General features: G+C 52.6%; 1 protein-coding gene across 1 annotated transcript in view; it reads left to right on the plus strand.

The window, feature by feature from the left end:
• SLC22A3 (solute carrier family 22 member 3) overlaps positions 1–20452 on the plus strand; it is an 80015-nt gene that overhangs the window by 15274 nt on the left and 44289 nt on the right. Inside the window, exons 2-5 of the mRNA XM_055136096.1 lie at positions 12529–12632; positions 15215–15369; positions 17163–17331; positions 18548–18665. Of these exons, the coding sequence (XP_054992071.1) occupies positions 12529–12632; positions 15215–15369; positions 17163–17331; positions 18548–18665 (546 nt within the window). The remainder of the gene's footprint in view (positions 1–12528; positions 12633–15214; positions 15370–17162; positions 17332–18547; positions 18666–20452) is intronic.

Here is a 20452-nt window from a genome sequence, read left to right on the forward strand (position 1 = left end):
CCACCGCCCCCCAGCCCCCTGCCCCGCCTGTGTAGTTGATGAATTTCACTTTACTTTCTCTTTGATTACATACAAACAAAAAAAACCTCACTATTATTGTTTGTAGTTTTCCCGCCACAGTCGGGCCTGCTGGAAAGGAAGCATTTGATAATTTGTTTTCCATTGCTGAGAATGAAGAGATATGAGGTCGTGTGGCCACAGTAGCGGCCGCAAGGTTCTAGATTCCCCATAAACTTTTAGATGAAATAAACAAAACTTTTCAGATAAAAACTTGGGACTTACATGCTTGTCAATGAAGAAAAAAAGTGTATTATCATTCTATCATACTTGCTTCAGATTCTATAAAAAGAGATAAACCATTATGGATCAAATTGAGATCATTCACCCACTCTGGCAACCGACTATAGCCTTGTCAGGCTATTTAAGCTTAACCTAGTCAAAACCTAGTGTAACGAGTAACAAATCAAGCAGACACTGAGTGGCCAAAGCCAGCCCCAGTCGCTTTCTCCAGATCCCAGACTCTGGGGCAGGGTTTGGGGCGGGCACGGTGGGGAGTGCCCATCCCTGCTCTGAGCTGGGTCACCTTGGGAGGAGAGCCAGGCCAAGGTGACCCTGGGTGGCAGAAGCGCTGCGCAGGAGTCTGCAGTCACGGCTGTCCTGGGCCGTCCGCTGGGGGTGACAGCTGCGTGTGGGCCTCCACCTAGCACAGCGGTGCCCGGTTCCGTCACCTTCATTCTTTCACAGCCGCGCTGGCTGTGGCTCTGTGCCGCTGCCCCTACACCCTCGTTCGCTGGTGACACACCCCTGCTTGGGCTCTTCCTGAGGGGCCTGGCCGGGCCCTGGGGGCGCCTGTGTCCTCGGTACTCCTGGATTACCCGCAGGGCAACCTCCAATCCCGTGTCCCCCTCCTCAGGGGTTTCAGACGTGTGGGCTTCTGGCCCTGCCTGTCCTGTGTGTGTGGTCTTCGTGCAAGTGGTCTTCTCCCATGGCAGCCTCTGTCTTGGAAACGCACATCCCAGGGAGCCATGGACGGCCCGTGCCACGACCGGGACTAGTGAAGGCGCTTGGCATGATCACGGATGAAGCTTGGTCAGCGGGAAAGGAGCATTGGTGAAACGGCGATCATGTTATCCACTTTAGAACTCTTTTGGTTTGTTTTTGTGCCACACCCAGCAGTGCTCAGGGATGACTCCTGGCTTTGTGCCCAGGGATCTCTGTGCTCGGGGCTCGGGAGACCATCTGGGCTGCTGAGGATTGAACCTGGATCTGCCTCGTGCAGGCAGCACCCTACCCGCGGTGCTGTTGCTCCAGCCCCCTTTCTAGCCTTTTCATTTTGGTGGGAGAGGGGCTTTGAGCCACATCTGGCTGTGCTCAGGGCTTATTCCTGGCTCTGCACTCAGGGATCACTCCTGGTGGGGCTTGGGAGACTGTATGCCATATTTCTATATCTGCTTTCTTGGTTAATATGTGTTGGGTGGGGTACACCCACAGTGACCGTCCCTTAAGTTCTATGACAGGTCGGTATGAAATCCACCTGCACTTTCATATTTCCTTGCTCTAGAAAACGATGCTCACAGTTGAGAGAAATAATGTTCGAGACACATGCAGGAGCGAAGGTTTTCATGTGGGGACTTGGCCCCGTTAGCTGTAGCATGACCAAGGGACCCCATGGCCCGGAGGAACGCAATCCTAGGTGACCGTTGCTTGGGCCTGGAGCCTGCAGAGGGGAAGAGCAGCCCAGTGCTGGCAAGGGGCCCCGGAGATCCTGCATGCTTCCCTCTCACCCTCCGGTCACCGCCCAGCAGGGGAGTCTGGGGCATCTGCAGACTTTGGGAAAGATACTGTGTGTGAGAGTGTGTGTGTGTGTGTGTGTGTGCGCGTGCATGTGTGTGCATTTGTGTGTGCGTGCACATGTGTGTACGTGCATGCGTATGTATGTGTGTGCGCACATGTGTGTACGTGCATGCGTGTGTGTGTGCGCGCACATGTGTGTGTATGTGCATGTGTTGTGTGTGTGTGTGTATGTGTGTGTGACAGAATTTGGGCCGGAACCTCGACAGCCTGCATTCCCCGTGAGGGGGTGTTGCAGACCTGCTCTGCCCAGTTAATATTCCCATTGTCTGGATTCCCTTGCAGGGCTCTACTCAGATCCCAGCCAGGACTCTCCTAGCAGAGCACTTCTTCACGTCCCTCCTCCCGATCCTAATCAACTGGAAAAGTTCTGAAAATAACTCTCTGTGCTGGATTCCCATGTATTCTTTTCTTTTTCTTTTTGGCTTTTTGGGTCACACCCGGAGATGCCCAGGGCTGACTCCTAGCGGTGCTTGGGGGACCATATGGGATGCTGGGAATTGAACCTGGGTTGGCTGAGTGCAAGGCAAACATCCTACCCGCTGTACTATCGCTCCAGCCCTGACCCACATATTCTTACACTCAGGTAAAAATGAAAAATGCTGCAGAAGCAAAGACAAGACAGAGAAGGAAGCAGGCGTAAGGAGGAGCAGACGCGAGCTTGGCGTGGCACGAGGGGTCTTGCCTGTTAGATCTGTTCCCCAAGTGGGACTCAGAGGGAGTTTTCCGGTTTGTGTGAGCAGAGCTCCTGCTCTTCCTCTGGGTTGATTTAAAGTGAGGTTTCTCCTCTGAAACTTTTTACTGGATGTTTGTCCTCCCTAAGCTAACAGCCATCATGATCTTAGCCTGTGACTTTCACAGAATTGGGGGCTCTCAGATCAGGCCCCACTCGAGAGGCTATTCAGTGTGTATTAAGTGACTTGTGAGCAAAACGGAGGCACAGAAGATTCCAGAGTGATGTGTCTGAGGGGAGGAAATAGGGTTTGCAGGATTCAGACGGATATCATAGATGTTTGCAAGTTTGAGAAGGACCCTGTCACTGGAGTTAGTGTGGAAGTGGATTCGTCCCTGACCTGGGGGGTTCTTGAATCTTGTATGGGGGGGTTTGCAGGCAAAACTCAGGTGCTTAAGAAATCAGAGCAGATGGACAGTTCAGGTGGATGTGCCGGGTGCCTCCCTGAGGTTCAGGCCTCTCCTTCTACCTGTGTGTGATGTCATTCGTTCTGTCTCTCAGTGTCCCGTCCAGCATACACTTCCCAAGTGCTGTCCCCGGCCGTCTGCTCACCTCCATTGTACAGTGGCTAATCTTGCCCGCTGGGCTCTGGAATCTGAAGCTGGAGCCCTGTCCCCGTGCCCCTTGCCTGGCCCTGCTGCTCTCTAGGACTGTCCCCCAGCAGCTCCCGCCCCCTTGGCGTGTGCCGAGGTCCCTGCTGTCCTGCCGTCCGTCTGTGGGTGAGAGGGCCCCCTCCCTCCCCACGGCAAACCACCTTTATCACAGTCCGCTGCTTTCCTCACGCTGGCCCCAGTGCCATCGGGACGTGTTTCTGTGGGACCAGCTGAGCTTTGGCAGAGTTTAAAAGGTGTCCTCGTTGCCCCATGTTCTGGGGGATTATGAAAATCCTGGGCCACAACGTGGTTTCCAAGTGGAGAAAAAGAGCGAGCGAAGACTTTGAAAGGCAACGCCAGCCCGCCCGCAGGCGGCGTCTGTCTCCTTCTGCCCCACCATCCCTCGGGAGCAGGAAATTCCGGACCACTCAGGAGGTGGGCTTCTCCGAGGGGGTCGAGTGAGGCAGGGCCCCCTGAGACCCCAGGACACAGGGCCCGGGCTGCGGGCAGGGTGGGGTGTCTCTTCCCAAAGGACAGCTGGGGAAGATCACTTGTTTACGTTCTGCGAAAGGAATGGCTCGCCCCGAGGGCTGTGTTGCTATTGTTATTGGAATGGTTTTCGCTATTTCATTCCACATTTTGCCAAATGACTTCTGACATTGTTCTTTAATGCTCCCCGGGGTCCTACAAATCCCCAAGCTGCCAAATATCACTCTGCAGTTTAGGAATATTTCTAGCAACAAAATATCCCCCGGAGCTTTTTCAGAATGCCAACCAGATGGCCAAAGTTTCTGCACCAGGGGGAAGTCCTCAAGGCCCTTTCTCCCCGAGAAGCTCGAGCCCGCCTTTCCCCGGCCGCAGGACCCTCGCTTGTTATTGTTGGTCATTCCAAACCTCCATTTTCCCCCAAATAAATTGGGTGCTTTCTTCTGCTCTTCATATCCATTGTGATCAAAAAGTGGAATCTTTTTTTGTGTGTGTGTGTTTCAACTAATTTGGGAACCAAGTAAAAAATCTGTCCAAAAATCAAAAATCTGGTGTGGGGTCCGGAGCAGAGAGCACCAGCAGACACGTCTCACCACGAGGTGCCGGTGTCACACAGCCGACAGAGAGTCCCATCTCTTGTAAGGCCCGAGGAATGGAGAACAATGTTTGAATTGACTATTCCAAGGGACATACGAATACCAATAGGAGCTGTCTGGCCTTAATAAGATTAAACATATGTCTTGTACTAACACTGAACATCGGCCCTGTTTCCTTGGACGAAGCGACCAGATGAGCCAGTCTTCCTTGGGTGCCACTCGGGAGGCGGCTCTGCCCATCACGCCTCCCGACCACCTGACTCGAGCCGGGCACCTGGATGAGGGAGGGCCCAGTGCCTGGGCGACAGGCTGCCTGTTGCTGCTCTCATGGAAATGGGGGCTGTCTCAGTGGTGCCAGGGTGCTGACCGGGCCTCCAGACCGTAGACCCTGTGGGCGCCCATGTGTGGAGCCCAGGGCATTCCTGTGCAACTCCGTGCAGTGTGCCCCTCCTGGGCTCTGGTTCCGGTGGCCTGCCGGGTGTGCGTTGAGTGCTTTATCCCGAGTGTAGCAGACGCTCCTTACCAGATGGTCAGGGCCGGTGGCACACTAACCAGCTGGGTCAGACTGAGCGTCGGCACGGGGCTTCTTCCTGGAAAGGGCAGACCTTGAACGTGGCAGGTTCAGGGCTGGAGCCATAGCACAGTGGGTTTCAGAGTGCTTGCATTGCACCGGGTTGACCTGGGTTTGACCCCTCGCATCTCATATGGTCCCCTGGGCACTTGGGCACTGAGTGATACCTGAGCCTGGAGCTGGAACTAAGCCCTGAGCACTGCTGCGTGCAGCACACAAGCAAGCAAGCAAAATAGGGGAAGAAGCTAGAAGGGAGGGGGGAGACTGCAGCTTCACGGGGCCTCTCATAGTCTGGGTCTGAGTCCATCCTGTCGGAACCAGCGTCCTCGTGGCCGGTGAGGGGTGAGCAGCCCAGCTGAGAGATGGATGGCGATCCATCACGGCAGAGATGCAGGACGGGATCTCCACGAGAGCAGTAAGCGTGTTCGACAGCGTGGTGCTATGGTAAGTACCGTTCAGTGGCTAAAGCGTCTGCCTCGAAAGCGTGCCCCCCGGAGTTGGATCGCAGAGCCCCCAACACGCGCCGGGCACGGTCCTAGCAGCTCCGCCGTCTGCCTCCTGCCTGCACCCGCCAAGAGCGTGGTCTGCAGTGCACATAAGCCGAGCGTGGTCTGCAGTGCACCCCAGCCGAGCGGTCCCCGAAAGCACCACTGCTGAAGCTGTGCTCCAACGACCCCTGCCTCAGTTTGAGACTCGGCGTGTGCTGGGCTGCTCTGCAGCCTGGCCGGCACTTCCCTGGCGACGTCTTGTCTCCCTAGCTGCCCTGCTCCATCTGGAGCACCAGTGCTCCCCTTTGCTTCTCCACCCCCCACCGTGGCTCTGGCGCCCTGGCGTAAGTGCCTCGAGGAGGCGGGAGCAAGTCTGTGGCATGGGGACCCTCCCGGCCCGACCCACTGGCCATGCTCTCTCCACCGCCAAGAATTCACGTTTTTCTAGGGGGCACACACTCGAAGATGCTCAGGAGTTACTCCTGGCTCTATGCTCAGGACTCTCTCGTGCTTGGGGGACTATGTGGGATGCTGGGGATTGAACCCGGTTGGCTGCATGCAAGGCAAGCGCCCTACCCACTGTACTACCGCTCCAGCCCCTGAGAATTCACTTTACCCCTAGCCTCAGTGAAGACCATCCCCCGTTGTTTTCTTTATGGGGACAGATCGTAGCCATGCAGAGTCTCTGTTCCAGGGCTCGTCATTGATTAACGCTGGAACCCGCCCGAAAGGTTCACGCTGTTGTGGCCTGCGGCCCCGGGGACGGCTCAGCGGCTCAAAGCACCTGTTTTGCAAGCCTGAGGCTGGGAGCTGCACCCCCGGCACTGTCCACAGACACCGTGCACACAGCCCTGGTGACTCTGCTGTCTGGGGGACTCTCTGCCCCCCACCCCCCGCACTCCCACCCTGCCCCATGGGACTGTGCAAGCTCAGGAGTGCGGCCAGCTGTGTGCCAGCGTCACCAAGCGTCCAGCCCTGGGGTTGCTCCACAATTGAAGATGTTCAAGCTCCACTGCCTGGAGGACCAACTCCTGAGGCCCATGGATGGCACTGCCCTTAGAGTCCTTGATCCCTGGGGAGCACTGAGGCAAGGGTGGGAGCACCTCAGCTGAGCACGAGTGTCCTGTACGCACAGCCCTTCTGTGTGTGCATTGTCTGTGTGCACTGAACTCACCCAGCAGAGAACAAACGCGCCGCAGCCCCCCCCCAGGGGACGCCCCATCCTGAGTGTCTCTTTGTTGTTGTCTGTTTTGTTGTTAGGCCGTACCAGGTGGGGCTCGGGGGCTACCCCTGGTGATGCTGAAGGACCATACAGTGCTGGGGCTCGAACCCGGGCCTCCTGCTGCAAAGGCTGCATCTCCAGCCCCTCCTGGGTTTCTGAGCCCCCTGCACACTGGCTCGTTCCCGTCTCCCTCTTACCTCCACCTTCGGATGATGGAGATATTTTCCTTCTCTCCTTTGAAGGATGATTTAGAAATCCAACCTTAAACAATCAGCTAATGATGTCCCCCCATGTGGCCGTGTTGCATATGCTGGACACAGGGTCTCTTGGGACTTTAAGTAGGAAAGGCCCGTGGTGGGAAGCCCCTTCAGAGCGGCTCATGAGACCAGAGTGATCGTGGGTTCGGCGAAATGAAGCAGCGGCATCCTTGCAGCATTCCAGGAAAGGTCGTTTCGGTCAGATTGGTTTCATCAAACTGGGCTGCTGCCAGGCCAAGACCATTGTCTGTGGGTGAACGCGACTTCGGAGGTCAGTAGGGAATGGAGTCACGTGGTTTGTAAGCACCGAAAATGAGTTTAAGTGTTTGCATATGTGCATTTTCCCTTTTCAAGGTGAAGCGTCGCTCCTTCTAGGTTGCTTGGGAGACAGACGTGAATCTTATGTCTGATTCAGATTTAGGGAAACCAGACAACAGGGAACTTGAAGTTTTTGTTAGTTTTGGACCACATCTGGCTGTGCTCAAGGATTACTCCTGGCTCTGTGCTCAGGGATCACTCCTAGAAGTGCTTGGAGGACTACATAGGGTGCTAAGGATTGAATCAGGGACAGCTACGTGTAAGGCAAATACCGTACCTCTGGGCCCTCTCCCTCTCTCTCCCTCTCTCTCACTCTCTCCCTCCCTCTCCCTATCTCCCTCTCTCTCCCTCTCTCCCTCTCTCTCCCTCTCTCCCTCCCTCTCTCCCTCTCTCTCTCCCTCCCTCTCTCTTTCCCTCTCTCTCCCTCTCTCCTTCCCTCTCTCTCCCTCTCTCCCTCCCTCTCTCTCCCTCTCTTCTTCCCTCTCTCTCTCCCTCTCTCCCTCCCTCTCTCTCCCTCTCCCTCTCTCCCTCCCTCTCTCTCCCTCTCCCTCTCACTCCCCCTCTCTCTCCCTCTCTCTCTCCCTCTCTCTTCCTCTCTCCCTCCCTCTCTCCCTCCCTCTCTCTCCCTCCCTCTCTCTCCCTCCCTCTCTCTCTCCCTCTCTCTCCCTCTTTCTCTCTTTCTCCCCCTCTGCCTCCCTCTCTCTCCCTATCTTCTCCCTCCTTCTCCCCTCTGTCTCTCTCTCTCTGAATATTTTTTTACCTTAATTAAAAATACTTTATTGCTAACAAAATCGTGAGATGTTTTCCAAGCCTTTGGCGAGTCGCCGTAAAGGTGGGTTTTCGACCCTCTGGGAACTGCAGCAAACTTTCAGTACTTCGCCTCGGGAAAAGGCCGTCCCCTCGCGCCCTCATGGGCTCCCGGCTGACTGACGTCCATTTCACCCGAACGGCATTTCACCAGCCCAGTTGGGTGTCCAGGCGGCCGGGAGCTGACTGAGAAGCGGCCGGCCCAAGAGGCAGGTGGGCCGGATGCTGAGGAGAGCCAGCCAAGCCCAGGGCCAGTGAGCGCAGAGCGCTGCTCCTGCGTGGGTGCTCCCCGCCATGCGCCTGTGTTTAGAGGGACACCCGCCAGGCTGCCTACTTTATGCTTTGGCAACATGGCAGCCCCCACCCGTTAGAGCAGACACCGGGGAAGCTGTTTCGGGCAGGGATTTGATCAGAGTCTTCGGAGCAGAGCACTTTGGGAAGGGCTGGAGAAGTGAGGAGAGGAAGCGATGAAGCACAGCCCAGCTGGCTGGGGACAGGGTCCAGCTTGGGCTGCCTCCTGCAGACTCCTGTGTCCCCCACTGTTGTCCACGGGACCCCCAGGGCTCTTGCTGGCACCAGAGCCAGAGGCTAACACCTCACCGCCTCCCACCTGCTTTCTGATCCGGCGGCACCAGCGCCCCCTATAGGCAGGACTTGGATAGGACTCACTGGCAAGGGATTCCGGCAGGGCGAGCTGGGGACGTGCCGTCCACGGGGCTTCGAGAGTGTCCTCACCGTGCTCTAACCGTTAGATGCAGGCCTTCGTTACTTTAACATGGCGTGGAGCAAAAGGTCCTCTTGAGAATATTCCTCATGGAAGACTGTAAGTTTAAAGGCTGTCGGGCGAGAGGCTTTCACCCACACAGCTGAAAAGCCCCAGAGCAAATGCATCGACTGGATGTTTCTCCCTTGGCCTAGATGAGGCCTGAGCGTGTCCCGCTCAGTTCCTCCCCGGATAGCGAGGAGCATGCCTCCCCCACCCCACCCTGTCTCTGTTTGACCCTAGTCGGTATTCCTGGATGATCATTCATTCCACATGATCATTCCAGGATCTCTCTGACAGCGAGATCTCCTGGTTATGATTTGAGATTGTATGCCTGATCTAATTGCATCTTCTCTTCCTCCTTCCCTCCCTCCCTCCCTCCCTTCTTTCCTTCCTTCCTTCCTCCCTCCCTCCCTCCCTTCCTTCCTTCCTTCCTACCTCCCTCCCTCCTTCCTTCCTCCCTCCCTCCCTTCTCCCTCCCTCCTCCCTCCCTCCCTCTCTCCCTCCCTCCCTCTCTTCCTTCCTTCCTTCCTTCCTTCCTTCCTTCCTTCCTTCCTTCCTTCCTTCCTTCCTTCCTTCCTTCCTTCCTTCCTTCCTTCCTTCCTTCCTTCCTTCCTCCCTCCCTTCTCCCTCCCTTCTCCCTCCCTCCCTCCCTTCCTCCCTCCCTCCCTCCCTCCCTCCCTTCCTCCCTCCCTCCCTCTCTTCCTTCCTTCCTTCTTTCCTTCCTTCCTTCCTTCCTTCCTTCCTTCCTTCCTTCCTTCCTTCCTTCCTTCCTTCCTTCCTTCCTTCCTTCCTTCCTTCCTCTCTCTCTTTCTCTCTTTCTTGGTACTCAAGGCTTACTCTTGGCTCTGCTCAGAGATATCTCCTGGCCAGCTCAGGGGACCCTATGCAGGGCTGGGGGCTAAACCCACATCTGCCCCGTGGAAGACAAGCGCTCTACTTGTTGCACGATCACTCCAGCCCCCTCCATGTTTAATTTCAATGGGAGATTATTTTAGATGATCACTTGCACATTCATTTAACATACAGTTACCATGTTCTGAGAAACCGTTTCCTCAGCTGACATGTAAACTCTTAACTTATCCAGCCCTACCACCACCTCTACCCCCGCCTCCTCTTCACTCCTGTGCACAGAGGAAGCCGGTTCTCTTCTTGGGTCTCCACTATCTTCTCAGCAGCCCTGTGAGCTGGGCCAGCAGCTGCCACCCTTGCCCCTCCCTGCGTTAGGTGGCCATTCGTCAGCTGTAGAACCCAGAGAAGGGCGAGTTCTGGAAAGGAATGTGCCAGTTTGCTGAGGCGTGTGTTTACGAGCCTGCTCGTAACGGGATTCTGACAGCACCCCTGGGGGCTGGAGGTAGAGCTCAGTGGTGCAGACCTTCACGCCTGAGGTCCTGACAGCGGGGAAAGAGAAAAGACAGAGAGTCCCAGCACCGTCAGTATTCCTGCCCCCTGCTCCTGAGCCAAGGTCCTCAAGCTGCAGTGAGGCTGTGTGGGATGTGGAGGTGCCCTGGGGCTGAGGGAGGGGGAATGTGCCGGGAAATGGGCCTGGATGTGTGAGAATCTTCCTGAGAACACAACCAGGGAAGGCACAGTTCGGGCCCTGTCTGCTGGGGCGTCCTCAGTGGGGGCTTTGAAACCAGACAGCGGGACAAGTTGCAATAGTGCACGTGGTATTCCGCAATAAATTAAGAAAATAAATGACTCTGCAATTAATTAAGAGAATAAGTGAATAAATGGCTAAATATTTTTTTCATTTGTCTTTATGTTTTGGCGGGGGCACACCCAACGATGCTTGGGTTACACGTGCCAAGAGCACCAATACCTGGTGCTGCTCGGGCGGCCAGATGGGATGCTGGGGGTCAAACTCTGGTTAAGGCAAACTGTCGCTGGGGCCCTTGGATGACTTTTTCTAAGTCTGGTGGTTTCCATTTATTTTCTGATACCAGGATTTGGAGGCCTCAGTGGCATGTTGGTGAGTGGAAAAGCAAAAGTAATTTTGATGAGCGATTGCTCTGTGGATCTTGGCATATAACTAAGAAGGAATCAAAAGAATTGGGCAACAATTCTGTAACAAAACACTCTATTCCCATTAACTTCTTTATCCAGACAGGACTTCTTGGCACACGTATTTAATGAAATGAAAAACAGGAATAGAATTGATGTGGAACTGTAAATGGTTCCAGTAATAAACAGTTTTTATCTGCAGATCCCATGAACGAACTGGAAAACCCCCGGCTTTTAACAGAGGTACATTTCCAACACAATTTTACTCAAGGGTAACAAAACTCATAATAACTTATGCTTTTACCAATTGTGATCTAAACATAACTGCATTTATAACACAATCAGAAAAAGGCTGTAACAAAGACTTATTGTCACAGGAAAATTTTTCCTTAATTAAATTCTAATTTATAGGCTTAATTCCTCACTCAGAAGTATGAGAAAGTAAATTAATCATGCTTGTATATTTTTATAAAATTACTTGTGGGTATAATAAATAATGTCAATAAATTGACATCTAATTAAATATTTTCCTGGATAGAGTCTTTCAATATTGCAATTTTTTCTGGTTAGGTTATTACGCATATTTGAAAAGATTATGTAACATTTATAACATACACATGTATACATAACAATTATGAACATAATCAATTTACCTCACCATTCATCACCATACAATGACACAAAACCCAAGAAAATGCCCTCTACAAAAAATATTATGTATAAGTGGGAATGAAAATAATTAGAAGAGAACAAAGACTGATGTCATAATTAATGAACTAATTCAGGTTTTGACTTTTGGGCCACACCGCTGGTGCTCAGGGCTTACTCCTGGTTCTGCTCTCAGGGATCCCTCCTGGCAGGATTGGGGGACCATATGGGGTACCAGGGATCTGCTGTGTGCAAGGCAAGTGCCCTACCCATTGCACTACCTCCCCAGCCTTTGATGTCATATTTTAGACTGCCGTTTTCCCAAAGTAGACACTGGGGGTAGGGGTGAGATCAGGAACAACTTGGGAACTCTCTGTTCATTTAAAGGGTGATTTCAAGATAAGGCCCTTACTTCAAGATAAGATCTCTGATTTCAAGAAAAGGCCCTAAATGATATTTTTTTCTGAAACACACACACACACACACACACACACACACACACACACACACACACCAACAGCAACAGCAACAAACCCCAGTGGGGTGGTTCTGATTTTTCAAACCAATTCAGTTTGGAACCCACTGTCTGAGAATCTAGGAGATGGTATTTTTTTTTTTTTTTTTTTGCTGTTTGGCTCACACCTGGCGATGCGCAGGGGTTACCCCTGGCTCTGCACTCAGGAATTACTCAGGGGACCATATGGGATGTTGGGAATCGAACCCGGGTTGATCGCGTGCAAGGCAAACGCCCTACCCACTGTGCTATTGCTCCAGCCCCCTAGGAGATGGTATTTTTACTGGACTGTAGCTGACAGGTGGCTGTGGCTTCTGGTTATTTTGTGCAGGTGAAAGATGGGCGTGGTGATGGGGTTTTTATATATCAGTATTTATTAGACTCTGGAACTCATCTCCCTCGCCCTCTGCCATTGAGAGTGACAAAGAAAATGAGCACATTTCAACTCGAAGCTTTGCGGGTGCATCATCTTAAGTGTATATTTAAGACCACTAAGTGCCACGCCGTTCAACACGTGATCGCTAATGTGGTCCACCAGTGGCCCACGCTTGAGTGTGCGTTTGTCAACACAAACTGTAGAGCGGGGGTCACTTGTTGCAGATCCCCGTGGTGGGGGGATCTTGGGTTGCTGAGGGCAAGCACGGCCTCACTCTTCCACACTTCTCCTCTCTCCGCAGTTTGACCTCATGTGCGTCAATGCCTGGCTGCTGGACCTCAGCCAAGCCATCCTCAACCTGGGCTTCTTCACCGGCGCCTTCACCCTGGGCTATGCCGCCGACAGGTACGCAGGAAGGACGGGCGGCAATTGTGCTCCCGAGTGCCCCATACACGTTTCACGGCCGCGATCAGGAACCCCACCGAGTGCTATGCGCAGAGAGTGGTCCGAGTTCCACAGCTCCCTCTGGCTGGGCTCAGCGCGGGAGGGGGGGTGGTGAGGGGCGGTGGGGGGGGCGAGTCTGACGTCAGTTCCTGGTACTTCCCACGCTGGAGGGTGGGTGGGGAGAGGGGTGAATGCAGCGGAAGATCGGCCCATTCCAAATTGCTTCCACTTAAAAAAAAAAAATCCTTGTATTTTATTCTGTAAAGCTCCAACAGTAAGGTTTTCTAGCAGCCGGGAAAAGTTTTCTGAGTGGCAGCAAACCTAGCACTCGCAGATGATGCCGTGAGCCATCTCCACTCCCAGGTCCTGCCCTAGGTCCAGGGATGTGGTTCCTGGCGGAGCCCGAGAACTTCTCTGGCAAGAAACACTCACGCACGTTTGGTGACTCTCTGTGCGCCCCTCGGCAAGGGAAGCTCTGGCCTACGGCCGCCCCTGACTTTGGGTCACTCTGGCCATCCTGGCCGGCCTGCCGGGGCCTGGGGGATGTGTGGGCAGTGAGCACTGCCAAGGGCACCTCTTAGGGATCCAAGGACACCCTGAGTGGCTGACTGCGACTCATTTAAATGCCCAACTCTGTAGCCAATGCACGGGCCTGCCCAGTACCTCGAGAAGGGTCATCCCTCTGTCTCCTGGGGGTCCTGTCACTTATTCTCCTCCTATTAGACCCCCTCCCCTCCCCCCACCATCTCTTGATCCCGTGTCTGAGTTCTTCCCACCTTGCCTTGCTTTCCCCGCTGTCCTCCCTGCTGCCCCAGCCTCTCTGTGGCCCCCGTTTGGAGCCAGTGGCCCGTCTGTCTTCGGCCTCTTTCTTTCCGCCTGGTGGGGCCCTTCCTAAGCTAAACATCTGATGCTGCTTCTCAGGTTTGCTTGTCTTTCACCGTCAGCAAACACATCCTTGAAGTCTAGCGACTCCAAGAAAGAGAGGGATGGTCTGACCGGTGTTCTGGGGGGTTGGCCCTCAGACAGAGCGGGAAAGATGGAGCCTGGTGCACCTCCCAGGGCTCGTGCTGGGGCTGCTTCTCAGTGGCCTTGCAAGAAAGGGCCAGAAACAACGGGATCGGTAGCGCCCCCTAGAGGAAGAGAGAGTGAGCCAAAGTGGCTTGCTCCGCTTTCCGGGAGCTATGAGCATAACTGAGGGATGGGGGTGAGGGGTGGAGACATTTTTTTTTTTTTTTTGCAGAGGAGAAACTTCTCATTCTATCCTTGTTGTGCCCAGGGGACCATGTGGTGCGGGGGGGTGGAGCCCGGGCCTTCTGCGTGCAGAGCCTGCACTCCACCCTTTGAGCTCTTCTCTCCTGCCCGGCCCAGCCATATCCCCTGGCCCAACCAGACTGGCCCTTGGTGCATCGGGCTCTCAGGTCAGCCTGCAGGGGGCCTGGTCCCATTTCCCTGAGCTTGGTAGCGCTCATGGAAGTGACGAAAGCGAGGGACAGAGCTGACCGAAGCACAGCTCCCGTGGCTGTGAGCCTGAGCGAGTACTCACAGGCTTTCGTGTTCGGGTCTCCTGGGGGTCTCTAGCACCCCCGTGACCGGACCTGGCCCTCGGCGGGCGGAAGGCTGCCTGGCCCTGGCACAGGGCCCCAGACTTTGGCACGGTCACCTCTGCTGCGTCCTCCCGCCTCTCTGTCCTCTGACACCCCAGCTATCAGGGTGTCCAGGCCCGCGGCCATGGAGACCAGGAGTGAGGAGGACAGCTGCCAGCAGGACGTCCTGAAGGACACGCGCTGCACGTTAAATGTTGTAACTCTCCTGCTTTCCTTTGTTCTGGTTCTGCTACCCAGCAAATTCCTATTTCTGAGATCTTTTCGGAGGGTATTTTTTTTTTAAATTTTATAAAGTAGTTCACAGTATTTGATTACATTTAATATCCAAGCACCAAGCCCACCACCATGACACCTTCCCACCACCATAGTTGGGATGTTCCCATCCCGAACCCCAACCCCTGCCCCAAAGAAAAACCGAAATAATGTATTTTGTATTGTTTGTTATAAAAAAAAAAAACGCTGAAAATGCTACAAAAATGTTTCCTTCAAGGAAAGAGTGTGAAGATTGTTGTATTTCACCCGGGGGCCATCTAGCCCTTCTATAAGAGATTACTGACATGTTGTTAGAGATGAAAACTTGTGTGCTAATATACATATATATGTAAAAAAAATTCCCTCTAAGATCGGTATCCTCCTACTTTGAACCCCGTCACATGTGGCGCGGCACTCTTGGAGTGTGGGTAGGGTGCGAGGGTGCGAGGCATGAGATGTCCAGGAATGGACTCACTCGTGGTCCAGGCTTGACCCAAGTGTGTGGAGAGCGGCCGTGAGCGTGGCAGAGGTTTTCAGCTGCCGGGATTGGGTCCCTTGGGGCAGGGAGGGGTCTCCCCCACCCCCCTGTTTTTGGAGGGTGTTGACGAGGCTGCAGAGGACTGAGCTGCCCCTGGCTCCGGCCGCCAGCCCCTGCGGTGACTGTGGCTTGTCTGTCTTTGTCCCCAGGTACGGCAGGATCGTCATCTACCTGACCTCCTGCCTGGGCGTCGGCGTGGCCGGAGTGGTGGTGGCCTTTGCTCCCAACTTCACGGTGTTTGTCATCTTCCGCTTCCTGCAGGGCATTTTTGGGAAGGGCACGTGGATCACCTGCTATGTGATTGGTAAGCGGGGGCCCATGCCTGGTGAGAATTGGGGCTGGGGTGCCCCGTGAGGGTGTGGGACTTTGTGGCTGCCGCTAACGCCAGCCATGCTTTCTCCCAACCAGTGGGCACCGCAGTGGCCAGGGTTAAAATGCCACCTTGGGAACCAGATGTGAGCTGCTGCCAAGTTGTTTTGGTGACCAGTGCCATACTGCTCTTTCATGATTTCTCCTTTTCTAATTAATTAATTAATTAGGGTTTGGGAACCGTATCTATGACTTACTCACGGCTCCGCACTCAGGGATCACTCCTGGCAGGACTCGGGGGACCACATGGGGTGCCTGGGATTGAACCTGGGTTGGCCGAATGCAAGGCAAATGCCCTATCTCTGCACTATGGCTCCACCCCCTTGCTATGTTTTATTTGAAATAAATTTTTGTAAAGATTTCAGTAACTCTTTGGAACATTTGCAGAACATTTTCTATGCATTCTGTGGTATAACCTGAGATTGCTTTCCTATGTTCTCAGTGATGACTTTTTTTTTTTACTTTTTGGGTTACACCCAGTGATGCTCAGGGCTGACTCCTGGCTCTGCACTCAGGAATCACTCCTGGCGGTGCTCGGGGGACCATATGGGATGCTGGGAATCGAACCCAGGTTGGCCGCATGCAAGGCAAATGCCATACCTGCTGTACTATCACTCCAGCACCGCAGTGATGATTTTAATTCTATTTTTTTGCATACAATAAGGGAACTTTTTTTTTTCTTTTACCATGCAGGGTCTTCAAATTCAGTCCAATTGTGAACCTTTGTTATCACCCATAGCTTCGAATTATAAAAGAACAAAAACTTCCCTGTGTTCTCTGCTTTATCCCTCGGGAGGTCCTGGCTGTCATTTGGGCTGCTTCCAGTGACGGGGGCGGGGGCAGCCATGCAGAAGCCATGGTGCCATCAGGAGAGAGTCAAGGAAACGCAGAAGTGCTCCTTCTGTGTCCTCCGTAGTGCTCCGGGTGTCTGCTCTCCTCAGCTACTGCCGGCTAGGCCTGGGCAGAGTCCCCCGAGCACACCCTCTGCGTGTCTTCCCTGGGTGCTCAGAGCACTCGGAGGTCCCTGACTGGGTCCGAGGAAGAGCTCTCTTCGTCCTTGTTTCCAAGCAGATGCAAATCTGGCTGGATCTTCAAAGTTAGCGGTTTGAGGGAAACACCTGAGCACATCTCGGGGGGATTAGAGCAGAACTGGGATCTATGAAACTGCCCAGCGGGACATTAGGGAGAGCCGAGAAGGGCAGCAGAGGGTGGATTTCCCGGCTGGCTCCTTAGCCCATCAGGGAGGTGGAGGGAGCTGGAGGGAGGTGGAGGAGGACTGTCGCAGGACAGCAATGATCTTCGGATACCAAAATACGCATCTGCAGAGTCTCTTGTCAAAAAAGAATGTGCTAAATAGGCAACATGAAGATCTGTAGAGATAAAAGCCCAGTGATGAAGTCGGGGTGGAAATCTAGCCAGATCTATTTCTGTCTGGGTCGTGGCAAACAAATCCATCCGCCTCACTGGGGTTTTCTCATGTGAGGCTCCTCACGCCCGTGCTCTGTGTCTCAGCTGGGGCCGGAGCAGGCCGGCAGCTGCTGGGACCTGTCAGAGGAGAGGAGGGCACCCAGGCTCGCTGGAGAACACACGCCCCTCATTTCAGGAGGCAGCTCCTGCAGACTGGCAGCAGACTGACTCGGGAGGCAGGGGGGCCGCCTGCTCATCTCAGTGTGTGGAAGCTGACCCTGGCCTCCCTTCCTCCTAATCCCCGAATTTGTTCCCCCGCAGTGACCGAGATAGTGGGCTCCAAGCAGAGGAGGATTGTGGGCATCGTGATTCAGATGTTCTTCACCCTGGGAATCATCATTCTCCCGGGAATCGCCTACTTCATCCCGAGCTGGCAGGGCATCCAGCTCGCCACCACGCTGCCCAACTTCCTCTTCCTCCTGTATTACTGGTAAAGCGGCTCTCGTCATTGGCATGGCGGTACTTATTCCACAGGAAGGAACACGGAAGCACGAAGAAGCACTTGTAGCGTCTCAGGTGTCGAGATGGACTTTGAGAGCACGCAGAGATGAGGGGCAGTTATTGAGGAAAGTAAATGAACTAAATATTGAAGCCCCACATTATTTTAAATTATTTTTTAAAAAATTTTAAAATAATTAATTTTGTGTTGAATCACACTGAGATACACAGTTACAAGGCTGTTCATGATTGGGTTTCAGTCATAATGCTCCAACACCATCCCTTCACCAACGTACATTTCCCACCAGCAATGTCCTCAGTTTCCTCCCTCCCATCCCTCCCCGAATGCCTGCCTCTGTGACAGGTACTTTACTTTTATTCTCTCTCTCTCTCTCTCTCTCTCTCTCCTTTTGGCATTATGGTTTGCATTACAGATATTGGAAGGTTATCGAGTATATTCCTTTACCTACTTTCAACACTTGGTGCTTGTTCAGAGTGGGCATTTCTACCTATGCCTGTCATACTGGTTCCCTCTCTCTCCTAACTGCTCTCTGTCCCACACACACTTGTGACAAAGGAAGCCCAAATTTCTAATAAGTGCCCTGACTCATGTTTGCCTACTTTGTCAGATCTCCATAAGACAACAAACCAGATTTCTAGTTCCACATGCAAATTAAGTGCAATGAAATGGACTTGCTTTTCTGTGTGTTCCATTAAGCAAATTAACATTATTTAGGGATTCATTTAGGATTGAAACAATGTTAACAGCATCTGAAATTAAGTCATCAGAAAGTCATATGTGTATGCATTTAATTCTTATTACAGAAACATATTTTAATCATTCCAATTTCTTAATTCTAAAATAATGGTAAATTGTTGACATAAGTCACATTCTTAACCTTTACCCACATGCTCATTAAGTCCCAAATCTATTCACCTGTGTAATCAAGGACACTGTTCAGAGATGGTTTGCTATTGCAAGAATAATGTAATATTACTTTATTATGAGCCATGACCCATTTATCAAGTATTTTTCTTCTATTCCAAACTTGGAAGGATAATCTCTATTTCAGAGGACCTATTCTAAACACTCAGATTTCCTAAATGTGTATTTAAGTTGCAAGATCCATGTTCTTAGAGAAATGCTAGTCACAAGTTTGAAGATTTGAAGTTCCTCAGCACAATTTAAAAGCATGTCTCGTTACCAGGGTGGTTCCCGAGTCTCCCCGGTGGCTGGTGACCCAGAAGAAAGGAGATAAGGCATTACAAGTTCTGAGGCGCATTGCCAAATGCAATGGGAAATACCTCTCACCAAATTACTCCGAGGTAACTAACTTATTACTAGTGTCAGTTATGATGAAAATGGGCCAACTCATTTGTCATTTACACGCATAATATCTGTGTTTGACTAGATCATGTTCTGTTTGGCTTTTTAAAAGAAGAAAAATTGTGGTGGTGGTAGAGGGGAGGACTTACAAGGCATGATCCAGACGGAATCACTGTGAGTCTGATTAGTCTGTGTTTGACCATTTGCACCAAGTCCTTGAATCATACTTAGGGTAGGTGTATGATATTTAACAATTCAACTCGATTGCATAAAATGCTAGTTTTTCTTGACATCCAAATCAGTCTTAGAATTTGAAAGTTAGCCTGGTTACTTGCTTGAACTAGAGTCTGGCAAGGTTTGTACTCCAGCTGTTAGCCCTGCCCGAGTGACGAGGCCAGCGAGACAGCACGGCGGGTGTGGCACTTGCCTTGCTCAAGGTGATCCCTGCCTGGCATCCCACATGACCCTCTGAGCATTGCCAAAAGGGACTCCTGAGTGCAGAACCAGGAGTAGGCCCTGGGCATCGCCGGGTGTGCCCCCCGCAAGGAAAGAGCAGACTTGCCTGTGCAAAATGTCATCCTTCCAGCCGCCCTCCTCCCCTCCCTCCTGCTCTCATCTCCCTCCTCCTTCCATCCCTTATTTTTCCTTTCTTCCTCCCACAAAGGTTTTTTTTTTTTTTCAAGTGGCTCCCTACTTCACCCTAGAGAAACAAGGAGGGGGCAAATCTGATTTGAGGGTCCTTTGGAGGATTTGGCCCGAGCCGCTGACATGTGCAGATGTTGGGAGCCCCATAGTTCTCACTCGAGAGCAGCGCATCAAGAACTAGACAAGGACACTTTCACTGCAGAGACAAAGTGTAGAATCCGAGCAGGACAATAAGTAAAATAACAGTGTGGTAGCAATATGAACCCTTGCTATAAACCTTGAAGAACAGTAGATCGCTAACCTTAGTTGCTTCATAGCATTTGGTTGGTTTTGATATAAGCATTCTGGGGTGAAAAAACAAAGCCGAAAGCTTCCTAGGTACCAGATTAATGACACAGGGGCAAGGTGCTTCCTTGGCATGCGGCCAGTTCTGGTTGGCTCCTGGGCACCACATAAGGTGCTCCAGCTGCACCAGGAATGATCCCCAAGCACAGCTGGGTGTGGTCCTCAATTTCTTCTATAACCATGTAATGTTTCCTTGTATTTCTGTCCCTTCGCCAGCGGCCTGGAACTTTCTGCCTTCCTTCCCGCTTCACTCAGGGGCAGCTGCTGTGTCCGTTGATAAGTTTCCTTCCACCAGCCCCTGTACACCCGGAGTAGCTTCACTGGGCTCCTTCAAGCTTACTGGCCTTAAAACCTATGTAAAACCAATAGATATTTGTCACTCGGTGAACACGTTTGATCCTGCAGTGTTCGCCCTCATCACTTTAGGCCTCAGTCCCTGCCCCCACAGCAGATGTGGGGGTTTTGCACTCAGTTTTAACAACGTGGTGGGTATTTTATTTTATTTTATTTTTTCACTTTGGGTACACACCCCATGGTGCTCAGAGGTTACTCCTGGCTCTTGCAGGGTGTGGTGCTTGGGATCAAACCTGGGTTGGCCACATACAAAGCAAACGCTCAACTTGCTGCACGATCACTCCTGCCAGCCCCCTCCATAATATTTTTGTCATTTATGTGGCTGCTTCCTGAAGACCTTGTACATGTAGACCCAGACCTCAGCATCCGTGAGCTCAAAGTCTGGACCCTAAGAACATGGATGAAAGAGTAGCTGCTGGTGCCCTGTGAAATAAAATGCCAC

The sequence above is a fragment of the Sorex araneus genome, chromosome 4 (assembly GCF_027595985.1).
Source record: "Sorex araneus isolate mSorAra2 chromosome 4, mSorAra2.pri, whole genome shotgun sequence".
Classification (NCBI taxonomy): Eukaryota; Metazoa; Chordata; class Mammalia; order Eulipotyphla; family Soricidae; genus Sorex; species Sorex araneus.